We start from the raw sequence: 27,157 nt of genomic DNA, 5'->3' as shown, positions 1-27,157 counted from the left end.
GTGTGTGTATACATGCAGGAGTATATTCCAAAGCCAGTGGAGGACCTCTGTCTTATCTACTTGAGACAGCATTTCTTACTGATCTGGCCATCAAGCTCCCTCCAGAGAGTTCAGGAGATTGGAAGCTCATCATGTCTCAATTTCCTTGAGCTATGGGCTTACAGGCAGGTAGCCCCACAACGCTTTTTTGCGGGTACTGGGCATTGAACTCAGGTCTTCATGTTTGTATAAAAAGTGGCCTTACCCACCATGCCATTTCAAACCCAGCCCTCTACTATCTCTTTGTAGTTAAGGGCCTTGCACGTCTTTGAATTTTGGCAGCTTTAAGATAACCATCTCCATGGATACTGATGGGGTGACTAATAGGAATCTGTGAGTCTATGGTTTGGAAGAAATGCTGTTAGATTTGGTGTCTTCAGTGGCCCTCTAGGAAAGGCCAGACTACAGCAAGGCAAGGGCACCCTTTCTGAAACCAGTGCCTCTCCGCAGAAGCATCATTCGAGCCTGCACAGTCTGGAGCTGGCTGAGCTGAATTAGGTAATTTCCCCAAGGGCTCAAGGAATAGGAGCTTCCATCTGACACCCTGGCTGGTCTACACTCTCCATTCACAGGATGCAGCAAGCTGTTCTATTTGGTACTCTAACTAGACCACAGTGCACACAAGGGCAGTGGAGCAGATCTGCTCACAAAGCCAGGTGCTTTTGGGGTTCCATGCCCTGGTTTGTGGGCCCCAGGGTCTCCACTATAAAACTGGCAGGAGCAATTAACATCGACCCCACTTTACAACTGTAGGGCATTTTACATTATGCAGCATAGTCTGAGTGAATGCTTTTTTTTTTTTAATTGTTATTTGGAACTTGATGTCTGCATGCAGCAATGAACAAAGGCGTCATGGGATGTGACACACAACATGTTGTTTTAACTGCCAATGTGCTACTGGGGCTATCATCTAGATATTACCTACCTGTAACACATGCATGCATCGGTCCATCCATCAATCCATCCATCCATCCATCCATCCATCCATCCATCCATTCATCCATCCATTTTGGGACTAGCTATCCTTGAACTCGATCCTCCTGCCTCCACCTTCCAAGTGCTGGGACTGCAGATGAGTATCATCACAGCAGCATTCTGTTTTCCTTTAAGCATATTATAGGATCTTCAGACTGGGCACTGTCTGTTCAGAACTCTTCATGAGGCTAAGGAAGTCCATGTGAGAGGTTCAGTGTCCCCCAGCTGCTATGGGAGTATCTTCGTTTTAAGCCATGTGACTTCCTTAAAATTAATCTTGGCAAAACGAAGAAAACAAAGCTTCTATGGTGACTTTTTACCTCAGTGACCCATAGCACTGCGTCTGTGGCATTATGCCATTTTCTGAGACTGATATGGGTCTATCTCTTTAAAAAAAAAAAAAAAAAAAAGGCAGCTAGGTAGGGGGAGCTGTGACTGCGCACTCTCCTGGCCCTGCTCTGGATGCTGTGGCGGTCACGCTGGGACCTGCTGGTAGTACAAAAGACACACAAAGACCCAGCAACCCGGTTGATGACAGCCACTCCGAGTCTCTGTGGGTCCCTCTGGCTGCGTCTGGTCTAGGAGCGGCTGCCTTGGGCGCTGAGTCCTGCTGGAGCCCAGCGACACAGTCGCCCCTACAGCTGCAGCTGGCCCAAGGCCCTGGACCACTGTCCTCAGCATCTGTGCCTGGGAAGGACAGGGCAGCCTTGGTATGTGGGGACCAAGTGCACCGGTGAGTAACTGTTACCATTGCAACCTCGGGTGGGGTGGCGCCCACTCTGCTCCATGGCCTTAGATCCAGAGGGGCTCTGACTGCAGGCTTTGTCTTTTTAATTTGCACGCCAGATTGCAGAGGGTGATCACGATGGGCCACTGCTGTAATGAAGAGTGGGGTACGGGAATTATGCAGTGGTATCTCAGAATAGCGTATTCCTCAATCTGCAGTAGCCCTAATGTTAATGGCATGTTCTTAACAATCCCATTTCTCAGTTACCTTATATAATGATACTCGAAAGCTTTATGGTGGAAAACATATTTCCTTATTTTGTTCTAGTAAATAATTAAATTCTTAGAAAGAGTTCTGTAATATTAGCAAAATTCTCTCCCCCCTCTGCTGTCCTCTTTGCTTGCCTGTTTTCCTTAAAACGAGGTCAGTATCTCAGGGAAGAGTGTTGCCTTTGAGCCTAATATGCTGATAATTTTGGCCTTAATCTTCCTCCCTGTATCTCGGAAAATGGCAAAAAGTCTCTTCCATTTCAGCCAAAGACGGGGTGGGGCTTGATTCCAGGGGTTTTCCGAGCACAAGCTGTCACAAACCTGTATGGATGAGAACTGTATTTCTGCACCAACCCAGTCTCATCTACCTGTCATATGACAAATTTTTAAACCACCCACTGGTAGCCAAATATGTATTGGGGAGGCATGAGTGTCCTCACACCGCCTGAGTTTCACTGATGACCGGCTTCCTTTCTTTCCTTTGTCTTGCCACTTAGCTCCATTCTATGCTCTTCCTTTCTTCTTTATCCATTCTTTACCTCTCTTAACTTGTGGTTGCCCAGGTTCCCCTTCTCCCCTCTGTGATCCTCAAGACTTTTTCAGAGGAACCAAGGTAGCATATTCCATTCCCCTGTGTCCTTCCTGTCATGCTCAGCCTGTAAGGACAGTTGTAAGAATGGTTGGATGCTGCTCTGATGTTTCCTGCTTTTGAAGAAAAAGACAGCTTACAGGAGGGGTCCTTTGATTTCTGCTGGACTGGCCCTCAGCAACTCTGGTCTCAAATGTCAGTTCAACTGGATCTTCATTCCATAGCCACCCCCAATCAACTATAATCTATGTCTCAGTTTCTCCTCTGTCCAAGACACTGATTGTCATTGTTCATATGATGGTGGCCTCATTGAAGCATGTCTGTGAAGATAGCTAGCTTGGACTAGGCATAGTGTGGCTAATTAGTATTTGACTCATTCCCATTCCACCCACCCACCCATCCTTCCACCCACCCATGCATGCATCCACACATACATGTCTATGCACTTATTTATGAAACAAGTCAAATTACTTCATATATTCATTCTCCCTCAAAAACTTAATCAGCCCTTGCTTTGGCCTAAATGCTATCCACTGCTCTACCAAAGTGTTTTTACATCTTTGATCTATGAAAGCAATGCCGAAATTTCCTCATGGCCACATGCCTATTCTCTGGGAAAGAGGAAGGCTCTCTCCCATACCTCTCCCTAAATACATCATGGTGGCAGTAGCAGAGAGTATATATTGGCCGTGTCCACCAGGAACCCAAGTCAGGACAGTTAAATGTGATAAAATGTGCCAATTTGGAAGTCAGAGTAAGTCCCACTGCTATTCTGATCTTGGACAGCCCAGGAGGCCATTCACTCTTTAAAGGCATTGCCAATCCTGTGACTATTTTTAATTTCTTCTTTGCTTTCTCCTTTCTCTTTGTTATTTGGCCTTAAACTCTACACTTAACATCTGCTGGGTTTCAGTGTCTAGGAAGGAGATGTATTCTTGCCTGAGAGATGGAACATAGAGAAACTGGAAAGAAGCTCAGGATTGGGGAACAGAAAGTATGGTGATGGCTCTCTTGGCTTCTCTTTGTGCAGGTCCAAAAACTATTTATTCTCATCGCTAAGAGGTTTGCGGGAGAGATTCCTTAACTTTTGTGAGAGTCGTTAAGTATATGATCTGGACCTTTCTCTTTGGACCATCCTCACTGTCTCAGAAATAGTCAGTCAAATAAAATACTTTTCACTTGTGAGGTCAAAATCAGAAATGATTTAATAGCTCCATTCAGTAGGTCACAAAATACAAGATCAAGGAAATAGAAGTCCAGCACATTCTTACCTAAAAAGGGAGAGACTGACTCAGTGTAGCTTTTCTTGCTGAAGATTGCGGAGTTCTCAGACCCCTAAACCTGAGGTTTTGCTGACTTAGGATTTAGGGGGGCAGCAACCCTGAGAAATTACAGTGATCGCCGATTTTGGATGGACCCATCTTTGGTTCCCTTACAGCAATGTAGTATGCAAACAGACATTTGTTTTAAAAATTCTGTGCCCAATTGTGTTGTATGTATACCACCTGCACCAGAAAAGAAGGGTTCTGTAGTCTACACTGTCTTTTACTTTTTCTGAAAAGACAGAAGCTTAAAGTAAGCCAGTCACCTGATGAGCATGGTTTAAGTTTCATAAGCATCTTCATTCCATCATGTGTGCATGTGAATCTTCTATGTATCTGGAATTTGTGTACACTTGTACACTATAGAAGGTTTAACATTTCCCCTCATGTAACATGATGTTACACTTAACCATTTAAATTTCCCAGTAAAACAAAGGAAGTATCAGATAAGATGTACACACTAAAATGCTACTCACTACCTGAAATTAGAGCACAATGAGGTATACATATGTGTATACTTTTGTTTTCTAAGTCTTACAATACTACAGGAGCAATTTTTTTTGTTGGATTAAACAATAGCTGCTTTGCCCTTAAAGATATGAATTTGTTCTATTTTGAAGCTCGGCCTGTAAATTCTGTTGCATCTATGTCAGCTTCCCATCAAAACCCCTTATTTTTATTTATCAGCATTTTTGTTAAATGTTTGTGCTGAGTGACCGCTTTAGGGAAATTGCAATCCAGAAGCACATATTTATTCAGCTTATCCTTATATTCCCCAGAGACCCAGAAAAGTCAAAAGAAAAAGCCCAAGGCTCTGAGTGGATTTGTTCAGGAAAGTGGCTTCTCACCACAGTGAACCTGGTATTCAACACAGTGGCTCTCCAGGCTTCCAGCTTTTGAGTGAGACTGAGAATAGATCAACAACCCCACCTCAGAGGTTAGGCAACAGGTGCCTAAGCCACTGGCATGGTGGCACATGGTGGTAGGCTTTTCCAACAAGGTAGCTTTCTAACAAGAAGAATGGATTCTTTACATCTTTCAAAAATACACGATTCTCATCAACTCCTGTCAAACTTCGTAGATTTTAACCATATTTATTTTAATGTTATTATTAACAGCTTTAGTGAGATATTATCCAAGTTACATTTATGTAGTTTTATCTATGAATGTAGGTGGATTTTTCCCTTTATTTTTATTTATTTTTTATTTTTTTGGCCAGTGCAAGACCCACAAACCCCTGCCTACCACAGTCAGCTCTATTGGTTGACTGAGACATGATGACACAGGATCAACTTGAGTTTGATTCAAGATATAAAACCAGGTGTTTGTTCTTATGACCTGGAAATGAAAACTTATGCACATTGGCTCAATTTGAACACAAAGTGGCTAAGTTGCTCACACTATCCAATGCCTCTTGTATCCGTGTTCCAGAACTTGAAACGGAGAGCCTAAGAGGAGCCAGGCAGCTTTGAGGAATTGGCAGCAAAGGAAATGAGAAAGGCCTGGGTCACACAATGGGCTTCAGAACACCAGGGGAAACTTTGGTGTTTTTCTCATTTAACCTGAAGTAGGGTCTTTTCACAGCTGTATGTGTTCCATGGAAACAAACCCCTATGTGTGTGTGTGTGTGTGCACACTGAGTACCCTTCACCTTGAGCTTCTCATTGTGGTGATGTGTAAATGCATTTTATTTCTGCATTGAATGCAGAGGCCTATGAGGCTGGAGCTGGCTGTAGTGACCATGACCTTTTCTACATGAGCATATGACCCACAGTACTGCCATCGGTGACACAGGTAGTGCCTACTGTGCCAGTTCTTGGTCTATTGATTCACAGGGTGAATTCACCTGACTTTTCCATCCTGCAAAGATTCTGTTTCAAGCCTGTTCCATTCTTTGCTGACTCCTGCTTTGCTCTGACCTGAAAGGATAGGGTAGTCGGTCACTCTTGGAAAATCAGTGGAGGCCGAGGGCCTGACTTCTTGTTTCTGTGTTGAAGACATTTAAGGATAAGTGTTCGCTATGCCTGAGGGTTTACTGCTTGTGATTTTGTTTAGCAGTGTGGATTTTAAGTTCTCATCCACAGACGAGTGTGTACCTCGCTGTCAGGAGAGGGCCCGATGCAGTGCTATGCCTATTTGCTATAAATGGGTTAAATGACTGTTTCTGGGGCCAGGGAGGCTATTTTGATAGGTTAAGCTGCAGAGAGCTGTGGCTGCCCAGAAATACTGCTGCACTGTGAAGGGCCTCAGGAGAAGACAGGCCCTGCATTCCACCCATGTCCTTCCCACACAGCCTCTGCTTCACTTGGCCCCAAGGGTTTCGAGTCTATTCAAAAGGCCCTGAAATCTAACAGAAACCCTATATAGGATGAAACACTAGGGTGGCCCTAGTTACTTTTCTGTGCCAACCCCAGGGGAAGGCCTTTCTTCTCATTTCCTGGGTAACAGCCAGGTGTCTGTGTCCTAGCTCCTCGGAGTTCAGCTTTGACCTTGTTGCTTCAGTTCACTTGGCTGAAGCCTAGATCCCCTTTGTTTTCACACTCTGCTCACTGCTCACCTCTGCTGAAGCACAACTTAGAACTAAGGGATCCTGGCTGTTTGTTTAGTTATTGTGCTTTACACCCGAACTCATGGCTGTTTATTGCAAGCTGTGTAATTCACAGACACTTTTGCCTCAGTTAGAGAGTAAAGTTGGCATGTCTTTCTTCCTAGTCCCCAGCTGAAACTGCACAGTGCCAAATCTTGCTGTGAATCTCAGGTTGCCAAAATAGGATCTTTTTGCTGAGAAGGCAAAGAGGTCACAACATAGACATGAGACTAATCTCAATCATGGACAGAAGCTCCAGGTTGCAAAGCCAAATAAATGATTGATCCAGCAGATGGCCAGGAGAAGCGTCCAGCCTTATTCCCTCACAGCACTGCAGGGCACCCGTTGCTTTGGCCTGAAGGATGAATTGGTGTATGAATTGGTGGAAAGAAGCCATCTCATGCCATTCAATAGGTACATGTGATGTAATGCATATGAGCAAAGACAGTGGCATCTAGGATTTGCACAAACTATCTCACTTTGCTAGGTTTTTTTGGAGACAATGTTCATGGATGGCACATGACCATGTTTTACAGTTGTAGAAAGTTAGGCACGATGAGATTGCAGAGTTCACAAGCAGTGACAATGCTCCAGAAGACTGTATAATGTTTTGTTCTTTCCCAAATGATAGGGACCAGTGGCTCCCTTTTCCTCTGAGGGAGGCCCTCTAAGTGCTTTGGTGTTCCCAGGGAACTGGTCTTCTCGGATGGACTTCTGGTGCACTAGCCCAGTTTTCATCCTCAGCATTTGTTCTAACTTCCCAGTCCCATGTGATAGTTCTCATGGAGTTTGCCAACATCAGTAGTATCTTTCTTGAACCAACTGGTGGTGTATTTTCAAATAACCCTTTCTCCCCCTTCACTAATTACCCTCCCATCTTCCTTCATATTTTCTTTGGGGTTAATCCTATGACCTTATTTCTCAGCTCTTGAAATTAAAACTTAAGCCAGTCTTCAACCATTCTTCCCTCTGTATGAAATCATCGAAGACTACAACTTCTCCCATAAATCTGTTACTCCAAATTTTCAATGAAGAATGCACAGGTGAGGACTGTCTCCGGAGGGCATATGTCTCGAGTCTGAATGTACCAGGCCTCTTTTATTCATTTTAGTTAGTTTTAGGTGCTCTCTATGGACAATGGCACTGCATTTCCGTATATAGAGATAGAGTACTTCCATGCAGAATATATTTATTGGAGCTGAGAATGCTTTAGTTTATTTTCTGTTGCTACCAATAGGACATCATAGACTGGATAAATTATGAAGAAAAGAGGTCTATTCATTGAACTTCACAGATAAGGTCGAAGGTCAAGTGGCACATTTGGTGTGGCCTTATTGCTTTTTGCTGGCAGAGTCTTAAGGACACTCAGGCCATCATGTAGCATGAGTCTCCTCCATTCTTTTCCTCTTCTGGCAAAGGCTCTAGCATTCAATCATGGTCACACTATTCCTGCTGTTTACTATGTCAGCTCCCAAGGGCCCCTCTGAAGCCACAGCTAGGTTAAGTTCCTCCCCTTCCTTCTATGGGTTGTGCATAGGGAATGAAACTTCCGCATGTGTGGTAAAGGGAGTAGCCAGCTCCAAACTCTAGCAGAGCCGCATCTGTTCTATTTTATGGTTGCATTTAAAATAAAAATTTAAAGAACAAAAACATTTTTATTTAAGAAAAGAGACCAATTTCTCTGCTAGCTTTTGGAAATTGCACTGACTGGCTTTGATGAATGCCAATCAAAATGCCCTGTAAAAAATGAATTATAACAAATAGCTGAGAAATTGTCTTCAGGGATGGGACTACAATGTATTTTGAGTTTTGATGACTGTGATGTGGTATGCCTGTCTCTCTTTCTGTGTATGTGTGTGTGTATGCCTGTGTGAGTACTACATACAGGTTCCCACATGTACATGCTTTTTTTCATGTATTCTGGGTATCCAAACTCAGGTCTTCATACTTGGTCAACAGGCACTTTGCTCACCGAACCATCATCAGAGTTTAATGTTTGCCTTAAACATGAGGCGTTGTCTGTGTTAAATTGTAGATTTGGATTTTAGAGAGTGTCATTCCCCAAAGAAGGTATGTTGTGTGAGAAGTAGCATTGACATCAGGAAGAAATCAGCAAAACTGAACACATGAGTTGGTTGATAGACACGTTTATTATTTCAGAGGCCTCCATATCTAGTAACGCCTGTGTGTTTGTTGGTGTGTGTGTTGTTGGGAGGCTGGGGACGGGGTCAATGTCATGCTGGTTGGCAGAGGTGCAGCATGATGATATTTTATATTTAATAGGTCACTGAAGCTAAGACCTGGCCGTCTTCTGTTCAGGCTGTATTCTCTGTGCACATATTTCATGTTCTCCTTATTCTATTCTTTACTTTGTTTTTTCTTTCAGGGTCCTTGAAGTACAGCCGAGATGTCTGCAGCTTCCAAGCTGAGAGAAGTGCTCTCAGCAGCAAGTATTTTCTATTTCCTGAGATGAGGGTGGGCACTGCCCTGCCCAACACCCCTACAGCATCTTCACCTTCCCTGCACCTTCCCTACAGAAGAGCCTCAGATGAGAAGTTTGCCTCTGTAGAAAGCCGGAAACTCCCAGCCAGCTAATACTGGTTTGCTTTAAAAAGGCGATCTTACTGGACCAGAATAGCACACAGAACACAGGCACAAAGCACAATGTTTTCTGACGTCAGATGACAACAGACACCGGGGGAAACTGGCTTTTCACCAGCCAGGAAGAGCTTCGCTCAGATCTCACACTGAAGGGAAACACACATCAGCCTTAAGCAGGAGACGGGAAGTGTCTGTGGCTTTCAAGGGCAACTGTTTCAGAAGAAGGGAGCATGGAGACCCAGGAGACTAGGTAAATAGCTAATGTTTTATGTGATAATTTATTCACTTCCTTGTGTGTATGTGCACTCATGAGTGTGGAGGTCAAGAGACTAGACTTAGAAGTTGGTTGTCTTTCTCCCATGTGGGTTTTAAGAATCAAATTCAGGTCATCGATCTTGGTTAGAGGGTAGAGGACACCTTTGCCTTGCAGTCCTCATGGCTACTATTTTATGAGTATATGCCTTGTCTTACCAGCTTAAGGGCTTATACAAAATTATGTTTATTTATATGTGCTCTTTTTCTTTTTGAATGTTTTAAAATTGAAATAGAATTATATCACTTTCCCTCTCCTCTTGCTACCTTAGCCCCTCCTAGCTGCCCTTCTTCAAACCCTTCCCATGCCCCTTCCTTATGTTAATAGTTTCTTTTTCTTTGATGATTGTTGTTAGATATACATGTATGTGTACACACACACACACACACACACACACACACACACACACACTTTCTCTAAGCTTATAACAGAGTGCTACTCTGTTTTTGTTTTTCATGACAGGGTTTCTCTGTGTAGCCCTAGCTGTCCTGGAACTCACTCAGTTCACCAGGTTGGCCTTGAACTCAGAGCTTCACCTGCCTCTGCCATCTGAGTGCTGGGATTAAAGGTGTGTGCCACCTCCACAGCTCAGAGTGCTACTTTTATTTGAATGATGTAGTGAAGTAACCATGTTCAAAAACTGAATTTAGTACCATAAACACAAGAAAAACTCACATCTTAACCTAGTGATATCAATAGATTAAGAAACTTTTCAAGCTTTATTTTCCAAACTTGAAATACTAAAGAACTAAACTAGCTCCTGAAAACTGCAAGGTAAAAAAAAGCACTGTTGCTTTTTCGGAAGCCATCTGTCCCTAGCATTGTCAGGAGTATTTAGGAACCGAATCTTGACATGCATTCTCCTTGAACTTCTCCTCCTCCCTCAGTGCTGGGATTATGTGCTTGAGCCATCACACTTAGTTGCTTTTAAAGTGCAAGAATACATGTGGGTACCATCAAACAACTGGCACATTCAATTATCTTCTGTATTTGCTAGGACCCAGAGAAATCGCCTGAAACTAATTTCTTTACTATCAGTGATGCTGTTAGACATGAGAGGGGTGTGCAAACATTTCACCACTCTTTTCAGTATTCTATAGATTTTTAAAAGTTTTCTTAAGTACTTCCACAGTGGTACCTGTTCCCTTAGTTTTGGAAGCACATGCTTTTACAAATGAAAAGTGAACAGTTTTTGCTCACCTATGGGTGAAAAATTGAAAATTCTATTTATATGTGAAAGGAAATATGACTTAAATTTGAGTGTGTTTTTTTTTTTAGAGAAGGACATTATATAAGATTAAAAACTAAGATGTTAGTTACCAGCAACACGCACATTTGTATGAGCACATACATATAAGTCTATACACACAAATGTGCATCCCTGGACAGCTTCATTCAGCTTACTGACTGTAGATCTCCCAGCTCTCTGCTGGTGTTCAGACTTGAACTTAGTGAATACTAACAGAGGCAGTAGGAAAAATGACCAAGAAGAGACATCAGAGGAAGGAGGATTCCCATTAAACTGGATCTGACAAAATGATCACATGGTTTGGTTGAAGGTGACTAGACACCAGAGGAGGATTCTGAGTGGAGTTAGTGGGATGCTTGCTGAAGCAGGACCAGGTTGAAAAGAGGAAGAGACAGACTGGAATTTGATTAAGGAGAGTCTTCCCATCCTTCTTGGAACAAGAAGATGTCCTTCTCCAACTCTATGCCTCATCCCACCCTCATGTTGATTAAGGGCCATCAAATGTCTCTTGAGACTCCATGGTTCAATCAGTCAGGCATTTAGGGAGGAAATTTCTATGAAAATTAAAAGAAATACAAAGACATTTGGTATAAATTATAAATCTAATTTTTGAGTCTGGAGGGTGGCAGTTGAAATTTCTAGATGTTGAGCTAGGTGCTTCTTCAGGTGCTGGAGTCAGGACTCCACAGATTCCTGTTCAAATGTCCCTGGAGATGGAATGGACACCAGTTCCAGTCATGGTCACAGCCTGAACAGAGGCAGAGGAGGTGGAGGGACCAAGAGTGGTTTTCCAGAAAAAAATCAAAGCATATGAGCAACTCTGCCTGACTGACAAGAGACTTTGGCTGCTGTGGTCAAAGAGCCTCTGATTATGTAACAAGAGAATAATGTTATTTCTGTATCACCTAACATTTGCAAATAATGACCAGAACTGTAATAAATAGCATGATGCCAGGATGTGCTATGGAAGAGCAATTAGGCCTGTGGTACAACTTCTGCAGTAGTCATGAAATTAGTATTACCTCCCTATATGAATATCGTCTAGATTAGAGAAAGCATGGAGTTTTTAGACGATTTGATAATGTGTTGTACTCAATTCAACATGCCAAACAAACATTTAATAGTCTTATAATAATGATCAATCATTTCATAAGGCAAAAGAACACATTTGGAGAGGTTGCTTTGCCCACCCCCTCCCCCCCCAAGAAATCTCAAGGTCAGTTTGAAATCTAGATTCACTTAGGATCTAATTTGAAGAAGGCAAAAAAAAAAAACAAACAAACAAAAAAAAAAAACATGTGTTTGAAGATTTAACTAAATAGAATCTTAGGTTTCTGTGATGAAATTCTTGTCTGTCTACTGAACCAAAGTAACAGATTCCAAAGGAGGTAAGAGTTATATATGAAAAACAAACAAACCACCTTCCAGAGGCTAGGGAGATGGCTCAACTGTTAAACACACCAGATGTGTGTTTGCAGGACTGGGTTTGGTTCCCACCACCCACATGGTGGCTTACAATGGCATGCAATTCTAGTTTCAAGGGGTTGAAAACCCTCTTAAGTTCTCTGAGGACTCCTGCATACATGTGATACCTATAAACCCAGACAGGCACACACATATACCTAAGTTAAAAAAAAAAAAAAAAGAAACTTCCTCCCATTAAAAGTTTAGATGAATTACCCAAAGAGTAAAAACATTTCCAGCTCTATTTGGTGATACATGCTAAATCCAAGCACTGAGGAGGTAGAGGCAGAAAGATAGACAGGTCAGTCTGGTCTACATAGGGAGACTGTGCCTCAAAACAAACAAACAACAAAAACCAAAACAATAAAACAAAACAGCAAATAATAAAAAACCCCACATCTCTTTGTAATTTTTTTATTAAGAGAAGACAAGTAATCAAAAACAAAAACAAAACCCCCACAACTCAAAATAATAAAAACCAATAGTTTTTTCTTAAACTTTAAATTAATGCATTTATCTTATCTTGGCAAGATATGAGTAAGACTTATTTTGTGTTATTTTATACAAAACTTCTGCAACTGTTTACACCCACTCAGGCTTTTGTTCTATATTTTTCTGCTGTTCACTCTGGAAAAAAAAAACAGTCATTTTACTTCAGAAAAAAATAATTTTTTAATCTCTAAAGGAAAACCTTTAACACACAAAGTTGCTTATATTCACTGTTATTATTTTAATAGCTTCATTTATACACTATGACTTTTAAGTTTTTCATTATTTTTAGTTATGTGTGTATGTGGGGTGGTGGTATGTGCACATGAGTGCAGGTACTCAAACAAGCCAGAGGCTCAGATCCCCCTGGAGCTGGAGTTAGAGGCCATTGTGAGCTGCCCCACAGGGCTGCTGGGAGCTGAACTCAGGTCCTCCCGGGGGTGGGGGGGTGGGGGGTGGGGGGGTGGGGGGTGGGGGGTGGGGGGGTGGGGGGGGGGGGGGGGGTGGGGGGTGGGGGGGTGGGGGGTGGGGGGTGGGGGGTGGGGGGGTGGGGGGTGGGGGGGTGGGGGGGAATAGCACATGCTCTTAACTGCGGAGCCATCCCTTCAGTCTCAAATTGTTTATAACTTTTAACAACTAATAATTCTCTTATTTAGTGCATGCACATGTGCCCATGTATTTGCGTATATACATGTGTGAACCTCAGGCATTACTCTTCAGGAGCCATCCACTTCATTTCTTTTGAGACAGGCTCTCATTGGCCCTGAGCATGCTGAGTAGGCAATGTTGGCTGCCCATCATGCACCAGGGATCCAGATCTGGGATCATAGGCTGGCTCTGCCTTGAGTGACTTTTTACTTGGTCAAACTCAGGTCCTTATGTTTGCATGACAAGATGTTTGTAGCTACCTGCTAACCTTCTATTGTTAGTATAACAAAATGGGACATACACATTGTGAATTGTCTGCCATTAGGCAACATTATAGAGCTTCCAACACTACCTCACAGTTTGTGCAGACATGATTATTTGTAGTACAAGGGTTCATATTTCTCAACAGACTAAGATACAGCTGGCATCTCTATACAGTATAAAAATAATCCAAACCCACACAAACCTGTACATAGTAATTGGTGTGTCAGCAGCAATGTGTTTTATTTAGAAACCACTTATCATAACTCTAAGGCTGTAAGTTGCAAAGAGATTTTTGGAACCTTTTCAGCAGGCATGTTACAACATAAAAACCCTCGCTACCACCATAAGTTACTGCCCTGTTAACTCTGTACCATATATGTATGTCAGACAAATATTAAGAAAGACAAGGGAGAGAAGGAGAAAGCAAAAAACCATGAAGATATCACACATCAATCTTGATTTGTTTCCTTGCTGTTCTTGATGTCTGTGCAGTAACCAGTATCCAGCAATTCATCTTTTACTTACACATTTGTTGTAGGTTAAATCATAATTTAACTTTAAAGATTTATTTATTTTTAATTGTGCATATGTGTGTATGTATATGTATAGGTATGCTCATGTTAGTACAGGTACCCACAGAAGCCAGAAGAGGATTTCCCTGAGTTACTGTTGGTTGTGAATCACAGCACGTGGATGCTAGAAGGTGAACTCAGGTCTTCTGAAAGGTTAAGGTGTCTCTTAACTACTAGGCCATCTCTTTATCCCCTTAAAAATAATTTCAAACACTTGCTATGATATTATTGACTAGTAAATCCAAGCACAATTTTTGTATTAAACTTAATGGACAACTGAAAACACACCCACTTTTACTAAAGCACTAATTCCAAACTGGTCTTCTTCATTACAAATTTACTTAGTTCATTTGAACCTGAAACACTTTAAATTCATTTCTACTCTTTTAGGGAGCTGGAAATTTCACCCGTGTGTTTTACTGTTGCTAAGGCAGTTTTTAACAGCACCCCACTGAGGGGATTAATAAACTAACTTGGCAGTGACTTACTGAAGTAGAAAAACATGTGTAACACATGCAAATACACAGGTGCAGATAAAGCTCACAGCTGTTGTTCTAAGATTTTATCCACGTGTGGCAAGCAGAACAGTTGACAGTCACTGGCTTTTATGAGATAGCTGGCTCCCTTCTTCATCTCACTTTTCATCTTTAAGTGATTGTGTTTGTCATGCTCCCAGAGGAAGCCATTGCTTTCCCACTGTTACTCGTGGAGGGTATTCTTGAGATGCTGTTTGTCCTGACACCTGGCTTGGGGGTCTCTCAGTCCTCTGAGAACACCTTGTGGCAGTAGTCTAAAATTCAAGTGACTATGGGGAGTAAAGGGGCTGGCTTAGGAGGGAAGGTGACTTGTGTAGGCTGAGGGCTGAGGAAGTCAGAATAGGAGAATAGCGGAGGAGTGGAAGGAACTGAATGGAAGACTAAGGTGTGGTGAAGGGAGGGTGTGGACACAGCTGGTGGAAAGGGACAGGTCTGAGAGGAGCCAGTTTGAGGACATCATTGACGCTCAAAGTCACCCTTAGTTAAAATCAGACACAAGAAGGAAACTTCAGTGAGAGCAGTAGGAGCCACATGGGGACGGGGAGAATTTAGACTTCAGGGGAGTGCCTGCATTAACTAAGGGTACTGTGCAAACACCAACTCAGCTGTCTCTATGCACAAGCCCAGCTATGCGTTTGAGACTCCAATGGAACCTCTATCTGCCCAAGACTCCATGTAGTCTCTATAGTGTTCCACTCAGGACTGTGGGAAGTAGACTCACCCCCCCCCCACTCTGCTTCCATGGGCTGTGGTGGGAAGCAGTGGCTCAGGAGGAGTTTCTCAACTATTGCTGATCAGTCAGCCAGGGAGGTTGGCAAAGGTTTCAAAATGTGTATCTGGGCTCCTGGGTAAGGGCTCTGAGAGCCCAGTGATGAATCTGATCTTGAACAAGTGTATTAAAGAGCATATTGCTTCTGACCCTTGTTTCATCTGTGAGGAAGACAATTTAGGACTGTAGTGACAGGTACCAAGACTTTGAAAATGGAGGTGGAATGTCAGCTCAACTTCTACCACATCAAGATAGCTGAGCATTCCAGCCAATGGGCAGAGGGAATCTCTATGGAAAACCATAAAGGAATTCTTGTTAAATGGACTCCACAAGATTCCTGAAGCAGGAAGCAAAATGATCAGTATCTAGATCAGGAGATTCTCCCTGAACTAACTGGAAGATTCCTGCCATGATTGACCTTAGATAGGACAATGATAGCCTGTTGAATAGGGGGTCTATCTGTATTGGTCAAGGAGCTACTGGGTTTGGTCAAGAAGAACACCTCATCAGACTCACACAGAGGCATTCCCAGCCTCCTCTCTGGCCTTTCTGGGGGCCAGCCCTGGGAGCCATATTTTACATTGATCTCAGGACCCCAGTATGCTGGGATTTTTCTAACCATCTCTGTCCTCGGAATCATGCATTTATTTACCACAGATTAAGGATTTGTTGTGCATCAAAGCCATGGATTATATACAGGAATAAAATGGATACAGACACCAGTTTTTATGAATCTTACGTATTAGCAGGGTGTGCTTGTTAGTTTTTGTCAACTTAACACAAACTAAAGACACCTGGGAAAAGGAAAGCTTAATTGAGGAATTGCCTCCATCAGATTGGCCTGTGGGCATATCTGTAGAGCATTTTCTTGATTGATTGACTGATTGATTGATGTGGGAGGGCCCAGCTCACTGAAGGTGGTGCCACAACTGGATAGGATGTATAGAAAGCAGGCTGAGCAAGCCATGGGGAGCAATCCACTAAGTAGCATTCCTCCATGGTTCCCACCTTTGTTCCTACTTCTGCCCTGACTATGATTGGGACATGTAAACCAAATAAACTTTTATGATCCTAAGTTGCTTTGGGTCATGGTGTACATCACATCAATAGAAAGTAAACAAGGACATGGGGCAAAAAAAAAAAAACAAAAAAAAAAAAACCCCAAAAAACAAAAAAACAAAACCAAATTATACAGTGTATGGTTTGATAGGACAAAAGGAAAGCATGGGAAAGGGGGACACCTGTTGAGTCTCAGTTTTAAATGGCATGGTCAGGACATGCTGGCGATCAGAGAAGGTGAAATCTGAGCAAGCACTGAAAGCCAGGAGAGATTTGGTCATAGTTGTATGGGGAAGAATATTCCAGTAACCAGTGGGTCTCTGTGATGGAGAAGGGAACCATTCTCAATGTATAGCTGGTCTGCTGAGGAGCAGAGGTAGAAGTTTGGGAGTCCATTAAAAGATGTAACACTCCAGGAAAGAGGTGATGGTGGCTCTGGCCAGTGGGTTGGGTATTGGATGTGCTCACCCAATGGCTGTGTGTTGGCTCACTTGTCAGTATCTCCAAAGAGAATGTTTCTCCATACCCTCTGGCTGCATCAGAACATTGCCTGTGTCTAAAGAATATCAGCACCAGGTTGTGATTCCCTAATTCTCTAGTACCAGTTGGGTGGCCCACACTTCAATTTTGACACTAGCTACCCAGAGTTAACACAAACCCTGACATCAATGCCTCGGTCCCACAAGACTGTGTCTACTTGAGATGTCAGCTGTCAATGGATGGGACTCCAGACCACTTAGGCTTCTGCCTAACGAACTGCAAATTGGAGGATGCTGAAGATTGCCCCTAAACCCAGGTTTCATAATCTGCTTAAATAACTTGGCGCTGAGGGAAGCACTTTCTTTGAGACTGCAGTTTATTATAAAAGATTCTATATATACTATGTATTCCATATATTCTATATATTTCAGGGATAGCCAACTGCAAGAAATACAGAGGATATGGTGTGGTGATGGGTGCTGCCATGGACATTTGCTGTCCCCCTCTGAGCAGCCACCTTCCAAGCACCTTGATCCATTCACCAGATTCAAGCTCCCTCAACTCCATTGCTTCAGAGTTTGTATTAAACTTCCATTGCATTGAAATGACTCAGTCATTGGCCATTGGTGCCTGAATTCAATCTCTATCCCATGTTTTCCCCTTGGGGTTCCTAAGGGGTGGGGAGGAAAGGGGGCTTAATGACACGATTTGTTCCTCTGGCCACTAGTCTCCATCTTTAGGTCCCTGGAGACTAAGAGTCACCTCCACATCTGCACTCAAAGCCTGTGAATAACTAACCACACTTCTAATACTCAGCAAGATTCAAAGGTTTTAGGTGTTTCTGTGCCAGGAACCGGAGACTCAAACCAAATATATACTTGTATGGTCCCCAAATGGAAGTGACAAATGTGCAGATGGCAGAGCAGTCTCTGGACAATGGGCAGAGCTGCAGTCCTAGTGTCTGGAAACAAGTACAGACAGGGAGGAGCAGGTGGGCAGTGGAGGGCCAAGACACCATGCCAAGCCAGCATGCCTGATGAAGGACAGGCATAGAAGTCATTCGGGCTTGAAGCCATGATCTAGTAGCAGTGCCCAGCACTGGAGGCGAGACAGGGCCAGTGTTTTAGAGATTACTCCATGCCTCCTAGCTCACAGAAGTTCAGAGTACAAGTAAGGTTAATTAGTGTGCACTGCATGTTTCTCTGCTCCAAACCTTCTCCTGTGGACAGGACCCCAAGCCCCTCGCTCCTGTCATCTGCTTCATTTTCTCCCAGCTATTCCTGGGCGTGCTTGGGGCAGGGATAACTCACAAGGGCTCAGGGGTAAGTTTGTTCATATTGTTTCCACTTGAGCCCCTTGGCCCTGGAGTCTGCGCCATGCTTCTGCAGCTGGTGTCCTGGACAAGATGTCATTCTCATGACCCCATTGGAGCCCTTGAGCCCAGAGCTACTTGTAGTGTTGTGGGGGGGGGGCAGTGGCCAGGGCCCTTGCGGAAGTGCTGTGTGTCTGGCCCACTATTTGTTGTTTTATCCTAATTTTTACTACTATGTTTTATTATGGAAAATAATGTGTTCCATCATGGCATTTTCCATGAAAGCTTATTATAACCACTTCTCCCACAACTTTTCTTGTCCCCATCCCTCTGGTCCCCTTTCTGCTTTCATGTGGATAATTGTTTCATCTACGTTCTGCCTGTGAGAAGACACATGTGACATTTATCTTTCCGTGTCTCTGTCCCTTATTTCCTGGGCACTGTGGCTTCACCTTGTGTTGTCCCAGGCTCAGAGCCATTACCTTGCATGTCCCAGGAAAGAGGAGCGAGGGCCTTGCCCTGCCCCCATATCTCCCCATTGCCTTAGAAACAGCCACATCCAAACAGTGCAAAACAAATGCCTTGTAAGTACCCTTCCACCTCCGTGAGAGGAAACAGTGTCATGCAATGGTGCAAGCCCTGCCCGCTGTGAATCTCAGCTTTGCCAGGTGTAGTGCCGTGGCCACGAGTCAGTGACTATTTCCACACTGTGAGAAAAATCATCCCACAATCCTGCTGAGTTGCACCTGTGACACTACACAGAGGAGTGCCTGTCCTGGCACGTGACTCCTTGTCATAGCAGCCACTTGCCTGTCTAGTTTGAACACCTGACCCAGCTGGTGGTGTTATTTGGGGAAGTTATGGAACCTCTGGGGTGTGTGGCCCACATGGAAGTGAGGTTATAGGATTAGACATTGAAGGCAGGTGTGCCACTGGCTCCTACCCGAGCTTCCTGCTTCCTGGTCTGGTGCCATGTGAGGAGCTACTGTACACTCCAACCTTGCCTGATGGAAGCCATGAACCAGAATCAACCCTGCTTCCTTCAGGAGCTTCTGCCCGACATTCTGTCACTACGACCAGAGAAGTAACAGGCTGGCACGGAGAGGTTGAAATGAGCCCTGAGTTAGCATCCCCGAGGTCCTGGAACCCAGCAGCAGCAGCAGCAGCAGCTTTCTTACCCCTTAACCCTCTAGAGGCAAGGCATAGGAGCTGACAGGTTCAGCACCCCTGATTCCAACATGTGGAGTCTGAAATGCTACTATTAGTGGAAAATTCCACACGATCTCATGTGTGGAGTTAAAATGCAAGTGTACTCAAACAAAAACAAGCAAAAAGAAAAATAAACAAGACCACATGAAACCATAGCAGGCCATTTGTCTGAGAACTATCTGAAGCATAAATGACTTTGAGTTTAAACTATGTCATAGTTAGGTTTCTGTTGCCATGATAAAGTGCTGATCAAAACCACCTTAGGGAGTGAGAGGGTTTGTTTCATTTTACAACTCCCAGGTCACATAATTCATCATTGAGGGAAGTCAGGAAGGAGCCCAAGGCAGGAATCTGGAGGCAGGAACTGAAGCAGAGGCCATGGAGGGGTGCTGCTTACTGGCCTGCTCCCCATGGCTTGCTCAGCCTGCTCTCTTATACCATCTAGGACTCCGGCCCCTGGATGGCAATACCCACAGCAGGCTAGGCCTTCCCACTTCAATCATGAGTCAAGTAAATACCCCACAGATAGGCCCACAGGTCAATTTGATGGAGACATTTCCTAAGCCGAAGTTCCCACATCCCGGGTGACCTTAGTTTGTGTCAAGCTGACAAAAGCAAACTAGTACAACTTGTGTCTATCTGCAAGGTACATTGTGTATGCTAATGTTTCTACATTCAAAATATCCAAATCAGAAGTAATTCCAACTGCAAACACTTCAGGTTCAGTCTGTACTGGGATCCCAGGTGTAATAAGGCAGAGCAGGGCTCCCAGAGAAGGGCGGTCACCTTGACTTGAAGATCCAAGTCAAGCCATGGCGAAGCCCAAGGTGGGTGTTGGGCAGTGAATTTGTGAACTCACTTTCTGAGACCGCACATGGTCCACAGTCAACAAAATGCCTAGTGCCCTGCTGTCCTTGAAGGTTAGCTGGGTGAAGGAGGGTGGAGAGGCCATGTGCAGAGACATGTTTCTTCTTCAGCTGCACTGGACAGACCCTGTGCTTGTTTTGGTACCTCTTACCTTTAAAGAACGTTATCTTGAAAAATTTCAGGCATGCCTGGAGAAAAAGAGGAAAATGCTCCTAGGGGTACCTAGATGCTCACCTGCTATGGAGGGGCATCCACACCCTCACCTCCCACTGAAGCTCTGCCTCATGCTTCTCAGACTCGTCTCCAGGCACTGAAGTGTGAGGGCTCATAAACTGCTGTGTGGGAGCTCCAATTGGGCGACTGCAAACTGGAGAAGGAACTCTGTGCGCTCTGGAGCCAGGATAAGTTCACTGCAAACCCTTAAGTGTGGGCTAGGAACTCATACAAATACATCTGCCATTTAAGTTAGGGTGTTGCGATCTTTATTCTTGTCAGTACTGGGAATCCTCTGAGCCGAATCTCAGACCAAGTCTTTATTCTTTTGTTAAACACACCTTTTCAATCATGTGTGTCTGTGGGCATGTGTGTGCCATTTCAGGAGTTGGGGCTCCCCTTTCACATGAAACCCAGGGATCAAACTCAGATCCCCAGGATTAACAGCATGAACCTTTACTCGCTGAGCCATGGGCACCATTGTTGAAAAATCAACTGATAACGTTTCTGGGAGAATAATGAAAAAATTCATGTGTTTCCCAGCATAAAACACCAGGATTTTAAATGAACCCATTAGCCGACTCTCTGAGGGGAGAGAATCCTGTTTAGAAATGGTGAGTCAAACTGAGTAACACGGGAGTGGGGAACATGATTTCTCTGTGATTCTTAGTGTAAGTTAACCTCATTTGAGCTATGCTATTTGGTTTATTTCAGTGGTCATAAGAAAAACAGAAGGCAGGTGCTGTAGCTCATGCCTGTAATCTCAGCACTGGGGAGGCAAAGGCAGGTAGGTGGATTACTGGGAGTTTAAGGGAACCTGGGCTACAGCATGAGTTTCAGGTTAGCCTTGGCTATGGAGTGGGACCCTATCTCAAAAATAGCAACAAAGAGTCAAGACCAAGATATCCCCGCAAATCTACATCCACAAGCCCCAAACAAATACAAATAAGGCACTTAATAGACAAACAAGACACCAATCTTTTGACAGACTCATGCCAAGGACTACACTTTGTAACTCCTAGAGCAAGTCAACAGGTCTTAGAAAACTGCTCCCGAATCACTTTGGAGAGAATGAGAGAAAGGAATTTCATGTTACCAAGATCTGGAAAGTGTAGACAAAACCATTTGGTATTTTAATAAAAGACAGAAATGCTCCTTTCTCCTCCACTGAAACCACCATCCCCAACAAGAGGGGGAGGGGCTGGAGGAGCCCTAGCATTCATTAGTCATACATGAATAGAAAAGATGACTAAATACAGTGCCCAGAAAGAACAGATTTCAGCCACTAATTTATTTATCTGTGCATTTATCTCTGTGGAGAAGAAAAGGGAATAGGTGTGTTCTTCAAAAAGAATCATGTACCCTTTGTACACATGCATCAACCATTCTTTATTTTTTAAATTAGGGTAGTTACAGAATCAGTCCTTTCTAAACTCAGAAAATAATGGCTGTCCTTTCTTCCATCTATTGGCCAGGGTCACTGGAAAGCACAAACACTCAGAGACTCGCCCACACTTTACTAATTATGGTGTATACAATAACCCTTGGTCACATCTGCTCCCAACTCCTCTCCACCACCCGCCGACACTCCTGCCCCAACATGTTCTCCCTCATTCTTGAGTCCTCCTTTAAAAACTTTTTGAAACCCACTGATTCTAGTAAGTACTTTCTTTTTCTTTCTCTTACTTTATTTGTTTGGTTTGTCTGTTTGGCACAGGGTCTAACTATGTAGGCTTGGCTGGCCTGGAACTCATATAGACCAGGGTAGCCTTGAACTCATAGAGGTCTAACAGCTCCTGCATCTGGAGTGCTGGGACTAATGGCAAGGTTAGTGCTCAGTTAGTGCTTCCTTTTGGAGTATGACTAACTATTGCGGTTTAATAAGGATCAGGATAAACAATTAGGCCGAACAGATGTTTATGTAGGGAGAAATAACTCACAACACAGACAGGTGAACACCAACAGGTTCCTGCTTCCAAGAATGCCTCCGGAAGTCCTCCTGTCCCCGTGTGGCTTGCAAGAGAGCGCTCTCCCATTCCTCCTCCCACTTAGTTCCCCAGGTCACTTCTGCCCCTGGCTCCACCCCCCAATGGGTGTGGTCAGTGCCACAGAAGGAGACAAAGTGAATATCCCACTGCAACTAACTTTGCTGGCTTGATCTTACACAGGTAGCCACAGCTGCAGTGCGCAGTTGGCAGTCATGCTGTGGCCGTGAGGCGGTGTTTCTTAGTACTTCTCCCATCCTCCAGCTCTTACATTCCCTCTCCCTCTCTTCCTTGGCTTACAAAAGGGAGCTCTTAACAGGAGTTTTAGAGCAAAGCCTACCTGTGTTTCCTGCCAGTCCCTTAGAGAAGTCTGAAGGAGTTAAAACTACAGCTCATTAGCCCACTGTGTTTCCTGAGGTAGATTCTCTAATGGTAAACTGGACACTCTGGAACCAGTCAGTTGGATGATTAAGCCATGCTTACTTGCTAGTGGTTTCTTTTTAGTTTTAAATATTGAAAAAGAAGTGATGGATGATCACAGTTTCTTAATACTTCTGAGGAACTGCCTTACTACCAAAGCTTGTCTGTATTGACATTTAAAACATCCGCTGTGTAGTTAGTTGATCATTAAAGTCAAGTCAACTTGCATTTCATGTTCACAGACAGCAATCTCTGGACCTCACTGTCCCCAAATGGGTTACAGAGACTCTACCCACAAGCTGTATCACTGCACCAACCAAGCCGTCATCCTACCCAGACAGTTAGTCACAGAACAACAGCTGAACACCAGCCATATGCAAAAAGCAGACAGAAATGGTGAGGGTGACCGGAGGCATCACCTGGTCCCTGGGGGTTCTATGAATGAAACAGTTATTTTTATGATCTATATTCTCTTCCCTAAATGCTTGCTTGTTGGTAAGCTTTTTGTGTAAATTACTTAACTGTTATATTTATAGTAAGTAAAGAAAAGGTAGATGTTGATAGGCTTATTTTTTGAGTGAGTTTTAAATAAAATATAGATTCAAGCATTGTGGTTTTCACCCTCTACTTGAATCCTTCTCCTTAGTGCTTCAAAAACATTTATTTATTTTAATCACCAGTGAGAAAATAGATACCGTTTCTATTTCAAAACACCTAATATGAACAGTGAGAGCCTGTGGAGAAATGGCTTTGGAAGTGAAAATATGATGGGGTTTGGAGATGGAGATTCTGGTCAGATGCAGTGTTAGTGAAAGACCCAGTCGTTCTGGTTTTTGTGGATTCACAAAACCCAGTTTTCCTTAGAAAAATAAAACTCCTTTACCCATCTTTAGCTGGCTTCTTCTCTAGTGGATGCCTGCCAATGGCTGTATCCGTTCTAAGACAGCATATGCATGCACTGTATAGCCCCCCTCAGCTACATGAGGAAGGTGCAGCACGTGCTGCCCTCTTCACCAAACCTGTTAGTCCTCAGTTCTGTAATTTTATGTGTGTGGTTTCCACAATTCATTATACCAAGTTACTGTCGTAATGTGTCATCAAGACATGGGATAGGAACCCTTGACAAGCTCAGATATTTAGAAAGGGCATAAATCGTGTGTTGGTATATTATTTTGAAAAATCTGTAGCTGGGACAAGGGTGTAGCTCAGCAGCAGTGATTTGCCCACCATAAGACTCTCAGCTTGATCCCAGTCATAGAAACAAGGGCCTTCTACACCAACAGTAAATATCCCTGTTGTGAACATAGGCAAGAAAATTTTAAAAAAGAGATGACAAAAAACAGTCCCGTTTGCTTTTATAAATAGCCTTTTTTTCTCAGTGGTTTCTGATCAGAGAATATTTAATCAACTTAGACTCTTGGGATTCTCTCTGATAGGCTATTTCAAGTAAAGTAGAGGTGAGTGTATTTTTAGACAAGTAGTTCAGCTGAGTGGAAATAGACAGTTGTAAGATCTTATAGGTATGTAGATGTTTGTAAGATTTTTGCTGAATATCTCTACTTGTATATTTATCTTATACATTAAGTGTAAATTGATAATGCTTAATCACAAAGTTATAAAATCTTGAGTAAAATGTTCAAAAATCTCCCTCCCTTTTTTTCAAGATCTGGGACGGAACATTACAGGCCATAGTGCAAAATTGCTTTCAGCCTATGTATATTAAGATATATCTGAATCACAAATGGATTTCCTATTTAGACTCAGGAATCATGCCAAAACAATTCATTATATATGCACAAATATTGCAAAATTAGAAAATCCCCAGATTTCAAACACTTCTGGTCCCAAGTATTTCTTGGAAGGTATACATTGTAGACACACATGTGTTTCCTACACTGTGTGTTAGGGCTTCATGCTACCTACATTATATACGTTCAGCCAGACTCTAAAATTGCCATGTTCTTGGGAATTTAAATTGTCCTTAGCCTTTAGTAGAGCACGGAGGATGCTGCTGTCCCTAGAGAGCTCTGACTGTGTCTCCAGCAACCTCAGTGGAGTATAATCAATGGCTTCAAAGTAGAAAACGACACCACGCAGCAGAGACCGGCCGATCCCAGGCTCCAGGTTTCCTTTCACACTTGCATGTGTCAGGAAAGCTTCGACAAGCACTCATCCACACTGGGTGCTGAGCCTTAGTCATGTCTATAATGATAACACCTCCTTGCAGGGGTTTCAGATTGACAATGGGTATCACTGTAGTTTCACGCTCATTGGGCCTTCTTTTTCATTTTCTTACTTCAGTTGCTACTGAAAATGAACACCTCTACAGTGTGATTTCTGAATCAAGTGGGTGGAACATCTTCCAGTACATGAACCCCACATTCCACACGGGAGCAGGAATTAAAATCTCCTGTTAAAGTACAGACATTTCTGAGAGAGGTGACTGTTGTCTTCCTGTGTGCAGTGATCTAAGGGTACTGCCGTGGCCACTGAGGATGACCAGGGTTGCTGGCAGTCACTCCATCTCATCCTATGGTTCAAAGAAGAGAGAAAAATCTCAATTCCACTTGTAAATGCATATGTGCACACATGGGCTTACACACACACACACACACACACACACACACACACACACACACACACACAGAGGGAATGCCAGAGCTACTAGGTAGGGATACTTTGCCCCTGAGTAGGAGGGACATTGAGGAACTGAAGCCTAATCTTGATGGGGCGCTCATGGTCAGAACCAGTGACACAGCATGGCACACACACAGATGTGGCTCTGCTGTGTGCTTAGGAAGAAGAACGATAACAAGGGGAGAAAAGAAAAGACATTCAGATATCACTTCAAATACAAAGCAACCTTTAGGTTAGTTGCTGCTGGCCCGGGCCGGCCCTGCGAATGAAAGACAACCTCTGCACATTGAACAGCTGCTGTTGATTTATGTCGGTTTCCTTAATGCCAGCACTTGCCTTTGTGAGACAATTTTGTTTATTGTATTTGTCTATTTCCCATTCACAAACAGAGGTGGCACTAGGATCACCACCCTTTTAGGTTTCCTAGTATCCAGCACACAGCCAGCATGTGCAATGCACAGAGGTCCTGTTTCCTAAACTCAACAGAACTGGGGAAGGAGTGGGGGATGGGGGCAGGGCACACTGGGAAAAGAGGCCCAGCTGATATGAACGGAGTAAGGCTTGTCTCAAGACCTCCTTGCCTACTTTTATCTTAGTATCAACTGGTCAATGATCCAGCCAGAAAGAAGGGGAAGGAAGAGGACCAGGGTGAGAAGATAGCATGGAACTTGCCACCTGCTTGATCACGGTTGCTAGGAAGCAAGCAGTGTGATCATGTAGCATGGTGACATCTAGAAGACAAGAGAAAGGGCCGCAGGAGGGTAGCCGTGGGATTCTTGGTCCATAGTCCTTTCTGCACTGTGCTCTTTCATCAGTTTCATGATGGAAACACTTTTCTATGATGATGCCTGAGGCTGAGACTCTCTTATGATACATTGTTCATTTGAACTCATTCCTGCTATAGCCAGCTCATTCCATTCCCATGTGGCCAGCTCACTACAGTCCTCGATTTCCTATTATAATCACAGAATGGGATGTTTAATCAGCATTCATTGTAAGTTCAAAAATCACTCATGGGCTTAGCATTTCCAGGCCAGTACAGCTCAAGATGTGTCACCACCCAGTCTGGGGGCTCAAGTCATGGCTCTCCTGTCCAATGCAAAGTGCCCTTGTATCATTTAATTGCCATGTGTATGTACACAAGGCCCTTACTGGTTAGCGTTACTTTGGCAGAGCTGCCTTTGACTGACTAACTCAGTGTTTTTGGCATCTAAACACCTAGCCCTCATTAGAATTAATGGTGTAGTCAAAAGCCTCATGTAAAGCCTGCCCTGTCCTATTTTAAGATGACTTCACAGCACTCCAGGGAATTCTTAATGCCCCTCTTTGGAAGTCGAAAAGGCAGGAATGCTAACTCAGAAGCATGACCTCATTTCCCAAGGCACACTTAATGACTCTAAAAATAACCCTTTACTGACTGTGTCTCCGTGAGCACAAGGACAAGGGAGGTCCAGCCCCTCGTCTGGCTTCCTGGGGAATGTGGTCTGCCAGATGAGTTCTGCCTAGGTCCTCTGGGACTGCCAAGCTGCTGATGCATGTGCCTGAGAGACAAATCCCACCTA

General features: G+C 43.7%; 1 protein-coding gene across 1 annotated transcript in view; it reads left to right on the top strand.

Annotated features, from left to right (window-relative positions):
- The first annotated feature begins 9,136 nt into the window (after positions 1-9,136).
- The window catches only part of Sacs (sacsin molecular chaperone), a 71,765-nt gene continuing 53,744 nt past the window's right edge, over positions 9,137-27,157 (top strand). The window contains exon 1 of the mRNA XM_051195567.1: positions 9,137-9,359. Within this exon, the coding sequence (XP_051051524.1) occupies positions 9,340-9,359 (20 nt within the window). The 5' untranslated portion in view covers positions 9,137-9,339. The remainder of the gene's footprint in view (positions 9,360-27,157) is intronic.

Source organism: Phodopus roborovskii, unplaced genomic scaffold (assembly GCF_943737965.1).
Source record: "Phodopus roborovskii unplaced genomic scaffold, PHOROB, whole genome shotgun sequence".
Taxonomy (NCBI): Eukaryota; Metazoa; Chordata; class Mammalia; order Rodentia; family Cricetidae; genus Phodopus; species Phodopus roborovskii.
This window is presented reverse-complemented; position numbering and strand designations above follow the sequence as displayed.